Here is a 19,448-nt window from a genome sequence, read left to right on the forward strand (position 1 = left end):
AAGTTAGGCAGTAAGATACTAAAGAGGCTAACCTTGAACCTTTGGTAACCACGAATTTAAAGCCTGCAATGGCAATAAGTACATATCTTTCAATAGTCACCCTAAATGTTAATGGGTTGAATGCACCAATCAAAAGACACAGAGTAACAGAATGGATAAAAAAGCAAGACCCATCTATATGCTGCTTACAAGAAACTCACCTCAAACCCAAAGACATGTACAGACTAAAAGTCAAGGGATGGAAAAACATATTTCAAGCAAACAACAGTGAGAAGAAAGCAGGGGTTGCAGTACTAATATCAGACAAAATAGACTTCAAAACAAAGAAAGTAACAAGAGATAAAGAAGGACACTACATAATGATAAAGGGCTCAGTCAAACAAGAGGATATAACCATTCTAAATATATATGCACCCAACACAGGAGCACCAGCATATGTGAAACAAATACTAACAGAACTAAAGGGGGATATAGACTGCAATGCATTCATTCTAGGAGACTTCAACACACCACTCACCCCAAAGGATAGATCCACTGGGCAGAAAATAAGTAAGGACACGGAAGCACTGAACAACACAGTAGAGCAGATGGACCTAATAGACATCTATAGAACTCTACATCCAAAAGCAGCGGGATATACATTCTTCTCAAGTGCACATGGAACATTCTCCAGAATAGACCACATACTAGGCCACAAAAAGAGCCTCAGAAAATTCCAAAAGATTGAAATCCTACCAACCAACTTTTCAGACCACAAAGGCATAAAACTAGAAATAAACTGTACAAAGAAAGCAAAGAGGCTCACAAACACATGGAGGCTTAACAACACGCTCCTAAATAATCAATGGATCAATGACCAAATCAAAATGGAGATCCAGCAATATATGGAAACAAATGACAACAACAACACTAAGCCCCAACTTCTGTGGGACGCAGCAAAAGCAGTCTTAAGAGGAAAGTATATAGCAATCCAAGCATATTTAAAAAAGGAAGAGCAATCCCAAATGAATGGTCTAATGTCACAATTATCGAAATTGGAAAAAGAAGAACAGATGAGGCCTAAGGTCAGCAGAAGGAGGGACATAATAAAGATCAGAGAAGAAATAAATAAAATTGAGAAGAATAAAACAATAGCAAAAATCAATGAAACCAAGAGCTGGTTCTTTGAGAAAATAAACAAAATAGATAAGCCTCTAGCCAGACTTATTAAGAAGAAAAGAGAGTCAACACAAATCAACAGTATCAGAAACGAGAAAGGAAAAATCACGACGGACCCCACAGAAATGCAAAGAATTATTGGAGAATACTATGAAAACCTATATGCTAACAAGCTGGGAAACCTAGGAGAAATGGACAACTTCCTAGAAAAATATAACCTTCCAAGATTGACCCAGGAAGAAACAGAAAATCTAAACAGACCAATTACCAGCAACGAAATTGAAGCGGTAATCAAAAAACTACCAAAGAACAAAACTCCCGGGCCAGATGGATTTACCTCGGAATTTTATCAGACATACAGGGAAGACATAATACCCATTCTCCTTAGAGTTTTCCAAAAAATAGAGGAGGAGGGGATACTCCCAAACTCATTCTATGAAGCTAACATCACCCTAATACCAAAACCAGGCAAAGACCCCACCAAAAAAGAAAACTACAGACCAATATCCCTGATGAACGTAGATGCAAAAATACTCAACAAAATATTAGCAAACCGAATTCAAAAATACATCAAAAGGATCATACACCATGACCAAGTGGGATTCATCCCAGGGATGCAAGGATGGTACAACATTCGAAAGTCCATCAACATCATCCACCACATCAACAAAAAGAAAGACAAAAACCACATGATCATCTCCATAGATGCTGAAAAAGCATTTGACAAAGTTCAACATCCATTCATGTTAAAAACTCTCAGCAAAATGGGAATAGAGGGCAAGTACCTCAACATAATAAAGGCCATCTATGATAAACCCACAGCCAACATTATATTGAACAGCGAGAAGCTGAAAGCATTTCCTCTGAGATCGGGAACTAGACAGGGATGCCCACTCTCTCCACTGTTATTTAACATAGTACTGGAGGTCCTAGCCACGGCAATCAGACAAAATAAAGAAATACAAGGAATCCAGATTGGTAAAGAAGAAGTTAAACTGTCACTATTTGCAGATGACATGATACTGTACATAAAAAACCCTAAAGACTCCACCCCAAAACTACTAGAACTGATATCGGAATACAGCAAAGTTGCAGGATACAAAATCAACACACAGAAATCTGTGGCTTTCCTGTATACTAACAATGAACCAACAGAAAGAGAAATCAGGAAAACAACTCCATTCACAATTGCATCAAAAAAAATAAAATACCTAGGAATAAACCTAACCAAAGAAGTGAAAGACTTATACTCTGAAAACTACAAGTCACTCTTAAGAGAAATTAAAGGGGACACTAACAGATGGAAACTCATCCCATGCTCTTGGCTAGGAAGAATTAATATCGTCAAAATGGCCATCCTGCCCAAAGTAATATACAGATTTGATGCAATCCCTATGAAACTACCAGCAACATTCTTCAATGAACTGGAACAAATAATTCAAAAATTCATATGGAACCACCAAAGACCCCGAATAGCCAAAGCAATCCTGAGAAAGAAGAATAAAGTAGGGGGGATCTCACTCCCCAACTTCAAGCTCTACTATAAAGCCATAGTAATCAAGACAATTTGGTACTGGCACAAGAGCAGAGCCACAGACCAATGGAACAGACTAGAGAATCCAGACATTAACCCAGACATATATGGTCAATTAATATTTGATAAAGGAGCCATGGACATACAATGGCGAAATGACAGTCTCTTCAACAGGTGGTGCTGGCAAAACTGGACAGCTACATGTAGGAGAATGAAACTGGACCATTGTCAAACCCCATATACAAAAGTAAACTCAAAATGGATCAAAGACCTGAATGTAAGCCATGAAACCATTAAACTCTTGGAAGAAAACATAGGCGAAAACCTCTTAGACATAAACATGAGTGACCTCTTCTTGAACATATCTCCCCGGGCAAGGAAAACAACAGCAAAAATGAGTAAGTGGGACTATATTAAGCTGAAAAGCTTCTGTACAGCAAAAGACACCATCAATAGAACAAGAAGGATCCCTACAGTATGGGAGAATATATTTGAAAATGACACATCCGATAAAGGCTTGACATCCAGAATATATAAGGAGCTCACACGCCTCAACAAACAAAAAACAAATAACCCAATTAAAAAATGGGCAGAGGAACTGAACAGACAGTTCTCCAAAAAAGAAATACAGATGGCCAACAGACACATGAAAAGATGCTCCACATCGCTAATTATCAGAGAAATGCAAATTAAAACTACAATGAGGTATCACCTCACACCAGTAAGGATGGCTGCCATCCAAAAGACAAACAACAACAAATGTTGGCGAGGCTGTGGAGAAAGGGGAACCCTCCTACACTGCTGGTGGGAATGTAAGTTAGTTCAATCATTGTGGAAAGCAGTATGGAGGTACATCAAAATGCTCAAAACAGACATACCATTTGACCCAGGAATTCCACTCCTAGGAATTTACCCTAAGAACGCAGCAATCAAGTTTGAGAAAGACAGATGCACCCCTATGTTTATTGTAGCACTATTTACAATAGCCAAGAATTGGAAGCAACCTAAATGTCCATCAATAGATGAATGGATAAAGAAGATGTGGTACATATACACAATGGAATACTACTCAGCCATAAGAAAAGGGCAAATCCAATCATTTGCAGCAACATGGATGGAGCTGGAGGGTATTATGCTCAGTGAAACAAGCCAAGCGGAGAAAGAGAAATACCAAATGATTTCACTTATCTGTGGAATATAAGAACAAAGGAAAAACTGAAGGAACAAAACAGCAGCAGAATCACAGAACTCAAGAATGGACTAACAGGTACCAAAGGGAAAGGGACTGGGGAGGATGGGTGGGTAGGGAGGGATAAGGGGGGGAGAAGTAGGGGGGTATTAAGATTAACATGCATGGGGGGGTAGGAGAAAAGGGAGGGCTGTACAACACAGAGAAGGCAAGTAGTGATTCTACAACATTTTGCTATGCTGATGGACAATGACTGTAAAGGGGTTTATAGGGGAGACCTGGTATAGGGGAGAGCCTAGTAAGCATAATATTCGTCATGTAAGGGTAGATTAGTGATACCAAAAACAAAGAAAAAAAAGAAAAGGGCAGTTCCTGTGTGGTAACCTCCAACGAGTTCTACACAAGGGTATAAAGGGCATATAAAGGTGTAGGCAAAGGGTCTGTTTGTGTTTATACAGAGGATCAAAGCCTAATTGGGCTACCCCAAAAATGAACTAAGATACGATATGAAAAAGAACTTCCAACATCAGCACTCTCTGGAAGACTCATGCCAGAAGATGATCATCAAAAAACCCCAACAAAGATCCACGCACTGCTACAGCTGTAGATGCACTCATCCCACCCGTTCCTGGACTTGCCATGGGAATGAGGAAGGAGATATCTAAACTGGCCTGTGCATACAGTAAAACAACAAATTTGACTGGATCTATACTGTTGGAACTCAACCAAGAATTTGGAGAAGTGCAAATTGTAGCGCTCCAAAGTCTTACAACTACAGACTATTTACTGTTAAAAGAACATATGGCATGTGAACAGTCCCCAGGAATGGGTTGTTTTAATTTGTCTGATTTCTCTCAGACTGTTCAAGTTCAGTTGGACAATATCCACCATGTCATAGATAAGTTTTCACAAATGCCTAAGGTGCCTAACTGGTTTTCTTGGTTTCACTGGAGATGGCTGGTAATTACAGATATGCTTTGGTTATGTAACTATACTCCTATTATGTTAATGTGTGTGCGCAATTTAAGTAGTAGCTTAAAACCTATTCATGCTGAAGTACTCTACAAGAAGATATGCCAAAGAAATAATCAATCTTCCCATGTTTTCTTCCGCCTGCTACTTCTACAGCTTTTCTTCTTCCTTCCTAATTACAACCCTTAAATAGAATTCATGCCTCGTATCAAATTTATCGAGTATCATAATTCTTCCAAGTGGTAAAGATACCTCAACACAAATGCTGGGCATAGAAGCCACAGGGCATAAATATGCAAAGATGTAAAAAGCTAACCTTTTCAAACAATAAGGCTTCTCTCTCACTTACCAACTTCACATTTCCCTGTATGGCCCCGGAAGATGACTGGTTAGCCAGAGACGGGTAAGATTCCTCAAGGGAGGAACAACCTAAGACAGGCACAGTCGCAGGGGGGCCATCAGGTGAGAAATTGGGGATCAACAGAGGTGAGGCTTAGAACCTCACCCCCCCTGTTCTGAGAGAAATCTTCTGCATACGTGGATGTTTTATTGCCCTGGTCTAGCTTGGATTAACACATAGTCTACAGGCACACACCTGATCATCTACATTTGCTCTCTTACAACACTAAACTATGTTTTCTACCTTTATCTTGTATCTACCTACCACTTCAGCATTTTATTAAAAATAATAATAATAAAGAGAGAAATGTAGTATCCACACATAAATCAAGTATAAAAACCAAATGAGTATTCATATTTGAACTGACTGTTTAGAGTTCATAATGCATGAGCAAAACTGAAAGATTCTGTGATGACTGCCCTTGTACTGTTCACTATGTAACTTATTCATTATGTAAGAATTTGTTCTCCATGTAAGAACTTGTTTGTTATGCCTCAGAAGATTAGAGACTGACGAAAATTAGGCTTGGGGTGGATTAATGATTGTGCATTGAGCATTGACTCCCCTATACAGAATTTTATTGTCGTTAACAATCATTTGATCAATAAATATGAGAGATGCCCTCACAAAAAAAAAAAAAAAAAAAGGACAGACTTCCAATGGTAAAATAAATAAGTAACCGGGATGTAATGTATAGCATAAGGAATATAGTCAAGATAATGTAACAGCTTGGTAGGGTGATAGCTGGAAACTCGAATTATGTATATAAATGTTCTACCACTGTGTTGTACACTTGAAACTAATGTAATGTAATACTGTGCGTCAACTACCCTTCAATAAAAAAATAATTATTAAAAAAAAAAAAACAAAAAAAAAACGCAGCTATTAATTTGCAAGCTGCCATCTGGAAATATTTGCAATTGATCAATCAACTTTTGTTTTTTAAAAATGATCAGCTACAAACTACAGCTACAAAGGCTTTAAATCTCATTAGTTGTGTTTTTGTTTTTATCCGCATTGAGAAACCTGAAGATCAGTGTTCCGTCAACAGACAGAGAACAGGCTGAACACTGAAAAGACAGGAGTCATGCAAATATTTCACTGCAGAGATGCTGCATCCCAAAGGAGTAGCATGTGTCCCCAGGCTTCCGCAGTCAGGAAGGTTTTCATCCCTGGGACAACTTAGACTTCAGATGGGAGACCCTATCATTTGTCAATGATTGCAGCATCAGGACACCCCCTGAATATGAATGACAACTGTTACAGTTGTCCCCAGGAGAAAGGGTATTAATGCAATGCTGGTGCTCCTTAGAATCATGACAGATGATGAGCCTGAACCCCAAATGGATGGTGTGGGCTGTACACTGTAAAGAAAAAGATAGAGACAGAGAGAAAGAGATACACAAAAGTACACAGAAATGCTAAATGAGGCCGTGTGTATAGGATATGTTGTTTTCACTTTTTACCCTATATGTCCCCATACTTCTCTGTTATAAGCATGTAATAGGTTTGTAAAATAAAAATTCTTAATGGCGTCTTTCCATAATGGGGGAAAACAATGCCAACCAATGATTTTGAGGTCTGCTTATAATTCTATTATAAAACCTCTGTGACAGAAAAGAAATGCAGACACATTGTATAAAATATGGATAATAGAAGGAAGCAAAAAGAAGGGAGGGGAATCATTCAGAAGTAATCAGTACAGACATGTAAGTATAGATATAAGAACTGATGTCATATTATACATTGCATTATAACTTTAAAAGAACTAAGAAAACATTATGACAATTTTTCCACACCTTTAAATATCCTTCTACCTAACATGATTTTTAATGGCATGACTGTACCATAATTTATTTAACCAATCTCTTATTCTTAGATATATAGTGGTTTCCAAAATTCATTATAAACTAAGCTACAAGGAATATTCTTGCACAAAAATATTTTTCTACATCCCTTATTATGTTTTACTCCCTTTATTATTTTTTTCATTATTATTCCTAGATGCAAAATTCATGTCAGAGGTGTGTATGCTTTTAAGCTTCAAAATGTATCACAAAAATTCTCTCCCTGACCAGGTTTTATTAATTTAGATGCCTACAAGCAGAATTTGAAAATTTCTGTTTCTTCATACCCCTGTTAATCCCAGTGTTTAAAATAAAAAAGAATCCAAAATTTGGCAAAGGCAAAAATGACACTTCTTTTGAATACTTTGACCTTTTCTTAAAAGTAAGAAATAACATTTTACTTTATTTCTTGGCCATCTTATTGTGTGTGGTGGGGGATTGGTGGGTAAGCTGCTCATGTCCTTGGCCTGTGTTTTCCCCTCAAGGCTCATCTTTTTTTTAGGATTTCTAAGACTGCTTTATACAGCTGCATAAGCAAGAATATTAACTCTTTCAAGGCAATCAGACATTGCACAGTATTTTCCAATTTGTCATGAACAGTTTTCCACCTGGAAGTTTTCTTTTATGGTATCTGACATTGGCTCACTGATGTTACAGTATGTTTCCTCCTAGCACTTACATATATTCAGTATCTATCACATGTAATAGGCATTTGGAATTTATATTGGTATATGAAGTGAGTAATGAATTTGTTTCAATTTCCTTGCAAGTAAAGTGACCTGTCAATACTTCAAATTCCAAACTGCACCAACAATAACACAATGTTCGGGCAGACTGGGTGACCTTTCTGAATCTCAAATCCCTTGTCCAAAGAACGATTAAATCACCTTATGAGATTTTTTGGGTAGAGGTTAAATGAGACCAGTTCTCAGAAGGCATATGAAGCCTGGTCAGGCAACTAAGGAGGAAAATACAGGTAGTAGGCAAATGGTGGATTCTGTAATTTCTAATGAGACCAACCTAATATTCTTAGTTGCTTTTAGAACAATCCTTTAGAGTTCTGTCACTTTATATTTTCTCGCTAGCAGTTAAATCATTTGGGAACAATCGAATAATGGATCCTTCCCTTATTTGCCTGGAAGGCCATTTCTGTGTGGACACTCCACGGAGTTAGGCTTGTCTTTTCACTTTTCCTTATATGTCTAATTTGAGCTGATACTACACTGGTCTGCAGTCCCTAGCTCATGACTCCATTACTCACAGACATGCCCATTCGTCTTGCCCCTTGGTCACCCCCTTGCTGGGTCCTCCCCAGCTGTGCTACGCTGAGGCACGTGGGTTTGGCTGCCCGATCTCAGGTGAGGCAAACCCGCATGAGCCTCACAGCCTTTCTGGGTCAGTTCTCTTGTCCTAAATGTGTACAATTTAACCTCTCCATTGTCTGTCAAAGCTGAGGACAGACTAACTGTGACCTCCCAGATGATACAAAGTTTTGCATTGTAAAATGGGCTTTCAGTTTCTTACAAACACAGTGGGTGCCATGCTAGCCATCTATGGGAATGATACATTTATAAAACAAAGGGCCCAACCACATCCGTAACAGCATTGTTCACAATTGTTAACAGGCAGAGCAACCCGATGTTGAGTGGATAAATAAAACGTGTACGTGCATATATAAACAGTGGGCTTTAGTCAGCTGTATGAAGGAAGGAAATTCTGACACATAGGTGACTCTTGAGGGCATTATGCTAAGGTAAGAAGGCTGTCACTGAAGGACAACCCTGTGTTCCACTATATAAGCTCCCCAGAGCAGTTAAATTCATAGACACAAAAAGGAGACAGGTAGGTGCAGGGGCTGGGGTAAGAGGAGAACACGGAATGAGTGTTTAATGGGGACGGAGTTCCAGTTTTGTGGATGAAAAGCGTTCTGTGGATGGAGGGTCGGGAGGGCTGCACAGCCAGGTGACCGTACTTACTGCCACTCAAATGCACTCTCAGAAATGGGTATGATGCTAAATTTTCTGTTAACAGTATTTCTCCACAATCAGTAAAACAAAATCAAATCATCAAATCAAATCAAATCAAAGGGGCTCTAGTTAACTTTGAAGATCTATGTCCACTCCAAATTCTCTGAACCAATACATCCACTGCAGTTATGGGGAAACAGAGAAGCAGGAAATGGTGATGGCTTCTTGTTTCAAAGGATGACCAGGTTGATGAGAAGGCATGAGCCAAGTGCAGCTCGGTGATCGAGAGCCTGTGTCTTCAGGGAACACCCACGCTTCCAAGGGACCTGGCCCCCAACAGCCTCTCCCTCGCTTGGGCTGCTTCACCGCTGAGCGGTGGGGCCAGCTTGTGGGCACAAAGGGCAGGAAAGGGACAGGTTCTCCCCTGTGCGCTGCGCTCAGCTCCGCTGGGGGCCTCTGTGGGGTGGCACCCAGGCCTGGCAGCTGAGAGGCCAGGGCAGCCCAGGGTGGCTGTGGGCTGGCGCCACTTTAGAGCAGCAAGTTGGAGGTGTGGGAAGTTGGGCCGGTCTCCTCCCAGCAGGATGGGCTTGGTGGTCCTGAGGGCAGGGCTAGGGCATGACTGTCACCAAGGAACAGTCTTCCTTCTGTCTGAATAAATGCTCTTCTATTGGGCAGATAATTGGATTTCTACTTTTTTTGCTTCAGATTTATGCAACTTGAATGTCCACTCTGCTTCACTTGCCCAATCATGGGAGCCAAAGGCCTTGGGGTGGGACACTTACAGCTGCCCAGTGGGTTCTGAAAGTCCATCGACATGTTGCCCAGGAAGTCACTGTTGACGATGTCCCTCCACTGGATGGTGTCCACACTGCAGAGGACCGGGTTGTTGCTGAAGCGTACAGCACCTTGCAGGATTTCTGCACGAGAAACGAAGCGGTTAGCAAACATGCCCTCTCTCTAAACTCTCACAAGTATGGAGGCATACCTTTGTATTTTGAGTTCTGCTAAAAAGATGCCACCGTGCAGTGAGACACCTCACAGTGCTTTGGTGCAAGTGAGCTGATGAGGGAGCCATGGAGGAAGCTGTTCCCTGAAGCAGGCCTCTGAACAACCAACTCTCACAGGTTAGAAGGTTGGGGAGGATGGGAGCTGTGACGACACGAAGGGGCAGATGGACAGGAAGAGTGGCGGACAGTCACCAGTATGGCTGGTGGCTGAGAGGCGAGGAGCAGGTGGGGGCACTGCGAGGCACAAGGGCGAGGGGAGTGAGAAGGACCTGTAGGTGTGACGAAGAGGTGGGCAGACACGGTCAGCGAAGGTCAGAGAAGACCACGCACTTGCTTCAGAGGAAGAATGCTGCCTCCTGGCATTAAACATAAACATTTACTGAATGACTAAGATGCTCAGAACACAGTCCTAGATGCTGTGGAGTCTGCAATGATGAATAAGATCTGTGGGCTCCCTCTAAGAACTGACAGGTAAGGGGAGACAGCCAGGTCACAGGGTGGACGACCTCATGCCCACGGAAGAAATAAATACCCCGTGCCCAGCATCCTACAGGAAGGGAGGGGATGTTCCACATGCACAAGTTCCAGAGTGAACAGGAAGGGTTCCCCCGGGGAAGAGCTTGAGGCTGGTAGGAAGACATTTTCCAGCAGGCGCATGGAAGGAGCCCAGGGGGAGGAATACACGGTGGGGAGGGGACCCCAGGCTTCCACAGAGCCAGAGAACACGGGGCAGCGGGCAGGTGGGCGGTCCCTCCGCGGACGGCTGGGAGCTCAGCAAGGGCCAGACCGTGCAGCTTAGAGGTAAGGTCAGAGGCGACAGCAGGACAAGTCACAGAAAGCAGTCCCTGGGGAGGGAGCCGGAGTCACGTGGACGGAGCTCGGAGGAGGGGCCAGACCGGAACACGTGGGATCGGACCTCAAGGTTGCTGTGACAGCGCAGCAGACCAGGGTGCCAGGAAAGAGTGCAGGATGGACGGTCAAGGTGGGGCTTACAGAACACCTACTTCACCCACTGAGAAAAGGGATGCAGCAAAGGTGCCTGGTGCTTAGAAGACGAGGGGAAGACCGGAAGCCTCTCTCTTCTACTTTTACCTTTGATATTTGCTGACGGCTCACCCTGTGGCCAGCACTGGGTTAGTTACTAGTAACAGTACTTCATTAATATTAAATAATTGATACATTAGATAATCTGGATTTATACAACCTCAGTATCAACAATAGAAATGATACCAGCTACAGACATAGCTCTTAAGTGCTTTTTCTGCAGCAACTCACTTAATTTTTTCAACAGCCCTGGGAAGTGTGTTAACCATCCTTATTCATGTTTTTGAAGATGAGGAAACTCAGACGCAGAAGGCACTCCAGGGGTGTTTGACTGGTGAGTGGTGGGGTCAGGGCTGGAATCCAGACCATCCGGCTCCAGAGTCCACGCTCTGAACCACACCTGTCACCGTGACACAGTGTGAGGAAGGGCGGGCAAAGTGAGGCATGCTGAGTGTACGTGCAGGCTGCTCCACCAATGGGTGAATAGCATGAATTAGTACTAGCACCAACACAGACCGTGCGCGTGGGTGCCCCGAGCAGTCAGCGCGGAGGTGGGAATTCCAGAGGCAGTTTATGGAATGGCAAAACCCAGGAGCCCAGCCAGAGGGGTGCCCCCAGTCATTTGCAGGACCCCGGCACTGCTGCAGGGGAGGGGCCCTCTGTTATGCATCCTCACTCTCATCCCCTCCTTTCCCAGCAGCCCCCTTCCCATGTGAGCTGCACAGCGCATGGGAAGAGCAAGGGCTCTGGGTGCAGGCATTGGGCCATCCCTGGCCATTTTTTCATTATGGACCAGAGGAGGGTTACTTAGCTGCCATTTCTTCATCAGTATATGGCTGAGTGTAACACCTGCTTTGAAGGAAGGTTGTGGGTATTAAATGAACTTCAATTTCACATGGCTGGCACCATTATTGTTCTCATTAATTTAAAAAAAATCAGTTTTCCAGTTCTCCCGTCATCTTTAGTAGTTTTCACTTACAGGACACCCATATATGTCCTGCTCCCAAGAATTCATTACCTTCATTCCCTACCCTTAACATAAATATGGCTTTCCATGTAACAGCATTACCTGGAAACTGTCTCAAATAAGGTTGATTTTTAATGTATGTACCTTATGCCTGAGGTCCAGGCAATATGATTAGTGATTCATTCACTCCCCAGGCACAGAAAGTCTGTCTTCCAGCCAGCCTAGGGATCTGGGCATGAACTTTACCTTTTCTTTTTCCTAGAGCTTTTCCATTTCTTACTACCTCTCTGGACATTTTTCCATGAACATGGGAGAACTGGTGTGTGGCTTAAGTCTTTCCTGCCCATCCCACGGTCCACCATTTTCTTAGTAACTTGCACTCAATACGTCTGTATTTGATGAAGAAGAGTCTTCTCTGAGTGGAATTATGAACAGTGGCATGTTGCTGAGTACCACGCAGCTGCTCTCTGCCTTTCCAGCGCCCCCTGCCCTGGCCTCTCACCCTGTAAGCTCCTCAGGGGCAGCTCTCGCAGTCCAGTTTTGTTGACACCATAGTTGGATAAGACTGATAAGGCATGGGTGTTTTCATAGAGCACATTTCCCCTGATGATCTGCAGGTTTTCCAAAGGAATTTTCTCCACTGTATTGAGGGCAATGAGTACATAGCCGGCAACCTCCTGGATAGTCTAAGGAGATAAAACAAGCACGTGTTATTTCTCTTTTGAGGAACTCAATGCGAGGCTACACCTGGGTCTGAAGAGCCCAGGAGCCCTGACTGACCGAGGCACATGGGCAGTTGACAAACACAAAGCACGCAGAGGGTTACAGCTGGGGCATGGGGGGTGGCGGGGGTTCAGCGACTCCCGCACATCTGCCCTCTTTGCCTGCTGGCAACAGTAAAGGGCAGCTTGTGTCACTCAAGAACGCTGTGACTCTCATTTTACTTGGTGTTCAATACTTAGACAGAAATGGAAATGCTTATTAATTTATTTTGTATTTGTCTTACATGCTTTCTTATTAAAAAAAATAAAGAAACCTAGAAGGCGGTCAGTCAAATCCAAAGCTTAAACTACCACCAAACTCGGAATCAGAGCTGATTCCACTGGCCCACCTGCACTTACTGTGAAACACTCAGACTTTTGTGAACTGATTGTTCAACTCTCAGTAGGTAGAAATCAACCATGGTGGGAGTATTTCAACCAAGGGAATGAGCAAATGCTACAAAGCAGGACTTATTTTCCTGTAAGAGCCAATGTACCAGAATGTTAGCTGAAGCAATGTTCAAGTTTAATACCAGTGTCTGTAAGGATAGAGGGATGCCAGGCTAGCCAGTTTCCCTTGACATTCTTTTATGATTGTAACTTGATACCAGCCAGTAAAGTGGCTTTTTCATAAAACTACACGTGCAGTCCCGAGGACTCACCATTGCCATGGCAGAAGCATACACACTTCCAGGTAAGTTCTATCAAGGCCTCTGTCCACCTGTTATCTACTTCCATTATATTTGGGTAAAACAATCAAATTCACTGAACTAACCTTTAAGAAGGAAAGGTCATAATTCCTTTGCATGTAGGTAATTTCCAAGTTCCCCAGGACCACCTCACAGTTATTGAACATCCTCTGGAGGCTCAGAAAGTGGTCTTCAAAAGTGCCCAACTGGGTGAGCTTGTTACTTGTGCCCTGGCAAACTGAAACACAGGGAAAAAAGATATCACATGAAATGCTAAGTAGAGAAACAAAACTATCAAAAAACAACCTTTACAAACTTCAACTTCTTTGTGTGCTTCAGTGACTTACACAATATTATTTCTGATCATAGGTCACTCAACGCAAATGCAAGAGAGTTAAGTTTATATAATGTGCAGTTTATAAGCAATAGCTAATCTGTATAATGCATGAGATTGTTTCAAAATGTTAAAAATTCAAGAGAAAATAGGTGAAAATTCTATGAAAATCTTTAAAAAAAATATACTAATAACTGTAATAGGCAAAAATTGTGTATCATAAAGCATTTAAATCATATAATTACAGTGCTGAGTTAATAACTATATAATGAACTTCCTACTTTGCAAAAAAGACAGCATATCGCATTATTGTGTGTCCAAATAATATTTACAAACATAACACACACTGGAGCAGTATTTTCTCGCCTCAGCATTGTACAACCTAAAATCAATGATGAGAGCACAAATTAAAACCCAACTGGCTGGAGATTAAAATATTCTTCTACACTAATGCATCAAAGAATAAACCAAAGGTCTAGTGATATGGTATTTAGAAAGTACTGAAATGAAAACATACATTAAAAACACACAGCTACTGAGAAATGAACATGTCCTTCTGTGTGTCCACACTCCTGTGAGTCCACACGTGGAGTAAATGCACCCGGCACGGGTGGAGGCATGATTGCTTTGCATCCCCTGCCAATATACAAACTAATGTTTAAAGGTATCAAACTTAATACACGATACATTTTAAATTAGGGGACATTAGACCACGGAAATACACTTGGTAGTCTATATTTAAAACTGAAGGAGAGGATTATAGTAAGGTCCTATTTACAAAGCTGGCTCGTGAAAAATGTGTGTGGATAAGCATAACTGAACAAGAAGTTTGGAGCCTTTGAAGCAGGGAATTTGTTAAGCTCTAGTTGGAACAAAATTATTGTAAGAGTGAAGAAATACAGCCTCTGGCTTTGGAGGTTAGATCCAGAGCCGGCCAGGTATTCCCATGTGTGTGGCAGATGGCAATCCAGAACCAGGTGCATGAGCACAGAAACGGGGCAAAGCCAACACACAGTGACTTTCCTCAGGCCTCCCTGAAGTCACACTCCTGTCTCGCAGCATCCTGGCTCCCTCCCCAGAGGGCTGCTCTGAAGTGCATGTCCCACCCACTCTGCCCTTGCAGTTTGGTGCCATGGCAGCGAAAACGTGCAGACACCAGATAATCAACCCAAAGCGTTTAAGGTGACATTAAATGTGAAGCAATCTTTACATCCTCTTTAACTCCATGAGGATTCCCCTCTTTGCCCCTTCGGTGGTCTTGTTCACATTTGGTGGTAGACAGCACTCTCACCCGGGCACTGCGGCAGCTGACAAGAGGGAGGTCCTATCTACTGACTCCAGGGGCACGGCGATTCTGTAATTCTTTCAGTGATAAGACTGGAGGGGGCACATCTCTGGGCTGCTTTGACTGCAGCCTCACGTTGGAACAGCTGTACATGGTTGACGGCAGTGTGTGAAGAGGAGGCCAGGCAGGCTTGCCAATCCTAAGGTCCTTGCAGACACCTCCCCATTGTAGGCTTGGGGTCTCTTCGTTGTCAGCTGGCTCACCTTGGAACAAAAGCAGCTTTGCTAGCTGCTGGACTGCCCCTGGATCTCAGCCTAACTGACAGGCTGTGGTCTAGGCAGCAACCTGGGCTGGCTATGTCCTGCCTTCCAGCTGGGTGAGCAGCGTCCGTTGGAACCTGGGCTGGAGCACATTTCAAGAGTGTCCTCAGTGCACAGGGGAATAAAAACAGCTGCTTTCATTGTAAATAATCACAAATTTCAGCCTGTAAGTTTCTCTCAGCTGAACCAAAAAAGTTTTATTATTAAATCAATGAGAAAGTGACTTTTGTCAGTAAAAAAGGGAAATGTGCTATTTAAGTTCAGCCTGTTATATTATTTTAAATAATTATACTCTTTGAGTGCTTTCATTCTTTCAATAAGTGCTAACTTAGCACCTAAAGTATTCATTTGATGAACACCTACTATAGCAAACCTTCACTATTGACAATTAGTATTAATTACTTTATACTCAGAGAAAAGGTCCTACATTTGGAAGATAATAGCAGCATTTACACATTGTTGATGTGAACATTAATTCATAAAACATTTTGGGAAGAACTGGACAATTTGTGTAAACAAATATGCTAAATTCTATGTGATGATGATTCCACTTTGGAAAAACTACTCTGAGGAAATAGACCTAAATACAGAAAAAGCTTCATGTAAAATGTTGCTCGTTATTTATTTTTATTTTTATTTTTTTTAATAATGGCAAAAATTGTAAAAAATTCTAAATTGTGTCCAACATGTTTATTTTTGAGAAGAAGAAAGCAGCTAATACACTATTTGATTATTTAGGGTTAAAATAACAAAAGAAATCAGTATAAAGCTGTTTCTTCTGAGGCTTTCTCCTGCCATATGCCCAACAGGAGACAACAGCATCTATGTGAAATCTAGGGTGAGGATCAAAATGACTTGGCCTAGGTTTCTTGACTGAACAAAGTATAATCTTGTTTCCATCTTAATACTAAATATCTTGTTATGAATATAAAACAAGAAAATTTAAATGTGAGACCACTGAATCAGAAAATCATTAAAAAATAAAAGTCACAAACTAGCTAAGCAGATTTAAGGCAGAACTGCAAAGAACAAGAGCCTTTTAATTCATCTAGGAGAGTTTTTGTTTATCCGTTCTGCATTATGTGACTTTGCATGGCTTCTCTGAACTCTCTGCACCACACTTACCTCAAATACACACATGGTGAAGATCACCCTGGCTGCCCAGAATTGTTCTGAAGATTGAATGAATACAAAGGGTTTGGACTCTCTTCTGTTAAAGTGGCCTACTGAGAAATGTGACAGTATTTAAAGGAAGGTGCATCTGAACAGATGTTAGAGGGCCTCCGTGGACAGACACTTGCCTGACTGTCTGAACCGGCGGCACGTTTTCTCAAATACTCAGCATTAAGGAGAGTTACTATATTTATCAAATCAGAAAAAGAAATAAAGAAAAAGTAGCACATTGTACTTTAAGAATTTCAGTAAGACATGAATTTAGGATTAGGGGCTTAAGCAATTTATTCAAAGAAAAGTTTAATATTACCTTGGGGCTTATACATTCAGAAACCAGACAATTAAGTGTTGGCAGATTCATGCAAAATGCCAGTGACTTGTTCAGTCTCTTGTACATCTGAAGACAAATTCTACTGGATCAGAGTGGCAGACCTGGGGACCCATGACTTACAACGAACTTTGCTTTGCATCCTCAAATTTTATTACAAAGATTCATAAATGTATAGAAAGGCTGAAAGAACTGTGAACATCCTTAGATGAACATGTTTTCACTGCTGCAGATTTTACTCTGTTCATTTTGTTGCATATCTATCCATCTTGGCTTTTGATGTGTTTCAAAGTAAGAGACAGATACCAGTGCACGTCACTCTGGCAGTCCATTGATTACAGTTCAGTACCCGTTTACAGTCGCTGTGGAGGGAACACCCACAAACTGTGAGATAATCTGAAGTGTAGCACCTGTTGAGTTGCAGCAAATGCCCCTGTGTGACCGGCAGCCCTGTCATGAGATAGCACCACCATCACCCTAGTGCATCCCGCAGGCCCCTTCCCAGGCAAACCCCACCCCGGCCACCAGAAACTGCTGCTCTGATTTTTCACTTCGAGCAGCTCTGCCTATCTCAGAGCTTCGTATAAATGAATGACAGGGCATCGAACATCCCTTTGGGTGAGGCTTACGGCGCAGCACATAGTTCTGAGGTTTGCCCACGGTGTTGTGTTGCACAGATTCAGTGTTTTAAGGGAAGTTATCTGTGTTTTAGCCTTGGGCAGCTACATTACCTGATGCCTGTAATCTGGTTATTCCGTTTCTTAAGAACCCCCTATTTATTTTAACTGATAAAAACACTCTGCCTCCTTTAATTCTTGAAACTCCCCTGATTTTGTGGGGTGGCGCCTGTGCCTTTCCCATCAGCATGCGGGATGCATGCTCTCTTTGCCCACAAGCCTGGGCAAATCCAATTTGCTAATCAGACAGAACATCAAAACAGGTTTCTCCAGATTTTCCCAAACCCAGTTAGACACTTTTGGAATTGCCTAAGTAAATGTATAATTGTTTCAATTTGCTGTTTTCTCAGCTATACATTAATGTTGCTGAAGGTGGTGCCTTTGTGATTCTCTTAAGTTGGCCCACTAAGTTGTCTCTGCTTTTATCCTTGCCCCATTTTCACAGAGCACCTCACTGTGAAGCAGAAATCACGTCACACTGCTGCTTGGTTTGAGCCACCGAAGGTTTCCTGGTGAATGAGCACACAGTCCCAGCCCTGTCCTGCAGCCCCGTCCTGAGGCCCCATGGGCCTATCCTGCTCACGGTCCCCGAATGCTCCCCAATTTCTCTCCAGCTGGCCCAGCTCTTGCCCCCATCAGGGTCGCCCCATCTGCTGGGAATGCTCTCGTATTTCTCCCCAGATCTTTGCATTTTTGTCTGTCTCTTATTGAAGAGTCCAACTCAGTGGTCGTCCCCTCGGAAAAGCCTGTTTTGGAAGCAGACTAGCTGAATTACTCGCCACTGTATCTACCATTGGATCAGCCTGCTTTCTTTTTTTCTTACCATTCATCACTGCTTAAAATTATTATTTATGCAAATATATGTAAACATAAACATTTGTTTATTCACACACACACATGTATGTGTGGTGTGGAGAGGTGGATTTTACTTCTTCGCCTTGTTTCTTTCTGTCTGATGGAGGAGGGGGAGGAAGACATTCTAGAAGAGTGTCAGTCTTCACACCTCCAGTTGGTCATTGTAAAATATGACAGGAAAAAGAATACACCAAGTTGTTAACAAACAGAGGCCTTTTGTGAACAGTACGATTCTGGGGGTTTATCTTATTTCTCCCTTACAGCTTTTGCATTTTCAAGTTTTCTATAGTGACCATACATTACAGTAAAAAATTACTGAGAAAGTTTTTCTAGAGATGTTAAGTTTCCATGTTATGATAGAACTAGGAAAGAAAACATTAAATGGAACTAAAAAAAAATTACTGAGAAAGTTTACAAAAATCTGTGTTGAACAAGGCCAAAAGAATATTTTAATACTTTTTTTAAAATGTAGAAATGATCATGTACGGTTATTAAGATCCTCAAAGTTTTATGTTATTCATGGAAATGACTTTATGAAAGTGCTTTCAACAATTGCAAATCATGATGAACAACGAAGTACTATACACGGAAGTGTCAGAAGGGAGAGTAGCTGTAGCTATGCGCCTCATTATTGCTCAGGAGAGGTCATGTGGTAGCCCTCGGAAAACACCGTGCATTGCACAGAGATGGTTTCGCTTCAAAAGGTGATGGGCTAGAAGAGTCCCCAAATTGCATTTTTTACCAATCTATAAATAAAATTTTTAATGTTGGTTTAAGGGAGCAAAGAGGAAACAGATCCCATAGAAATGCTGTGCTTACAGTGCTGGACTAGCCTATGAAACTTAACCCACACAACAGTTTGTAATATAGGAAAGAAGAACATCTATGGTTGAGTCATAAATAATTGGGAAAACAACAAAAGTAAATGCAAAGAAGCATTT

The 19,448-nt window shown here is 41.8% G+C and overlaps 1 protein-coding gene across 5 annotated transcripts in view; it reads right to left on the reverse strand.

The window, feature by feature from the left end:
- The window catches only part of EGFR (epidermal growth factor receptor), a 209,687-nt gene that overhangs the window by 66,219 nt on the left and 124,020 nt on the right, over nucleotides 1-19,448 (reverse strand). For all 5 annotated transcript variants that reach the window (XM_036910343.2, XM_036910342.2, XM_057505312.1 and 2 more), the window contains exons 2-4: nucleotides 13,622-13,773; nucleotides 12,588-12,771; nucleotides 9,850-9,984 (exon numbers count right to left, since the gene is read on the reverse strand). In XM_036910343.2, coding sequence (XP_036766238.2) covers nucleotides 9,850-9,984; nucleotides 12,588-12,771; nucleotides 13,622-13,773 — 471 coding nt within the window. The remainder of the gene's footprint in view (nucleotides 1-9,849; nucleotides 9,985-12,587; nucleotides 12,772-13,621; nucleotides 13,774-19,448) is intronic.

This window comes from Manis pentadactyla, chromosome 7 (assembly GCF_030020395.1).
Source record: "Manis pentadactyla isolate mManPen7 chromosome 7, mManPen7.hap1, whole genome shotgun sequence".
Lineage (NCBI taxonomy): Eukaryota > Metazoa > Chordata > Mammalia > Pholidota > Manidae > Manis > Manis pentadactyla.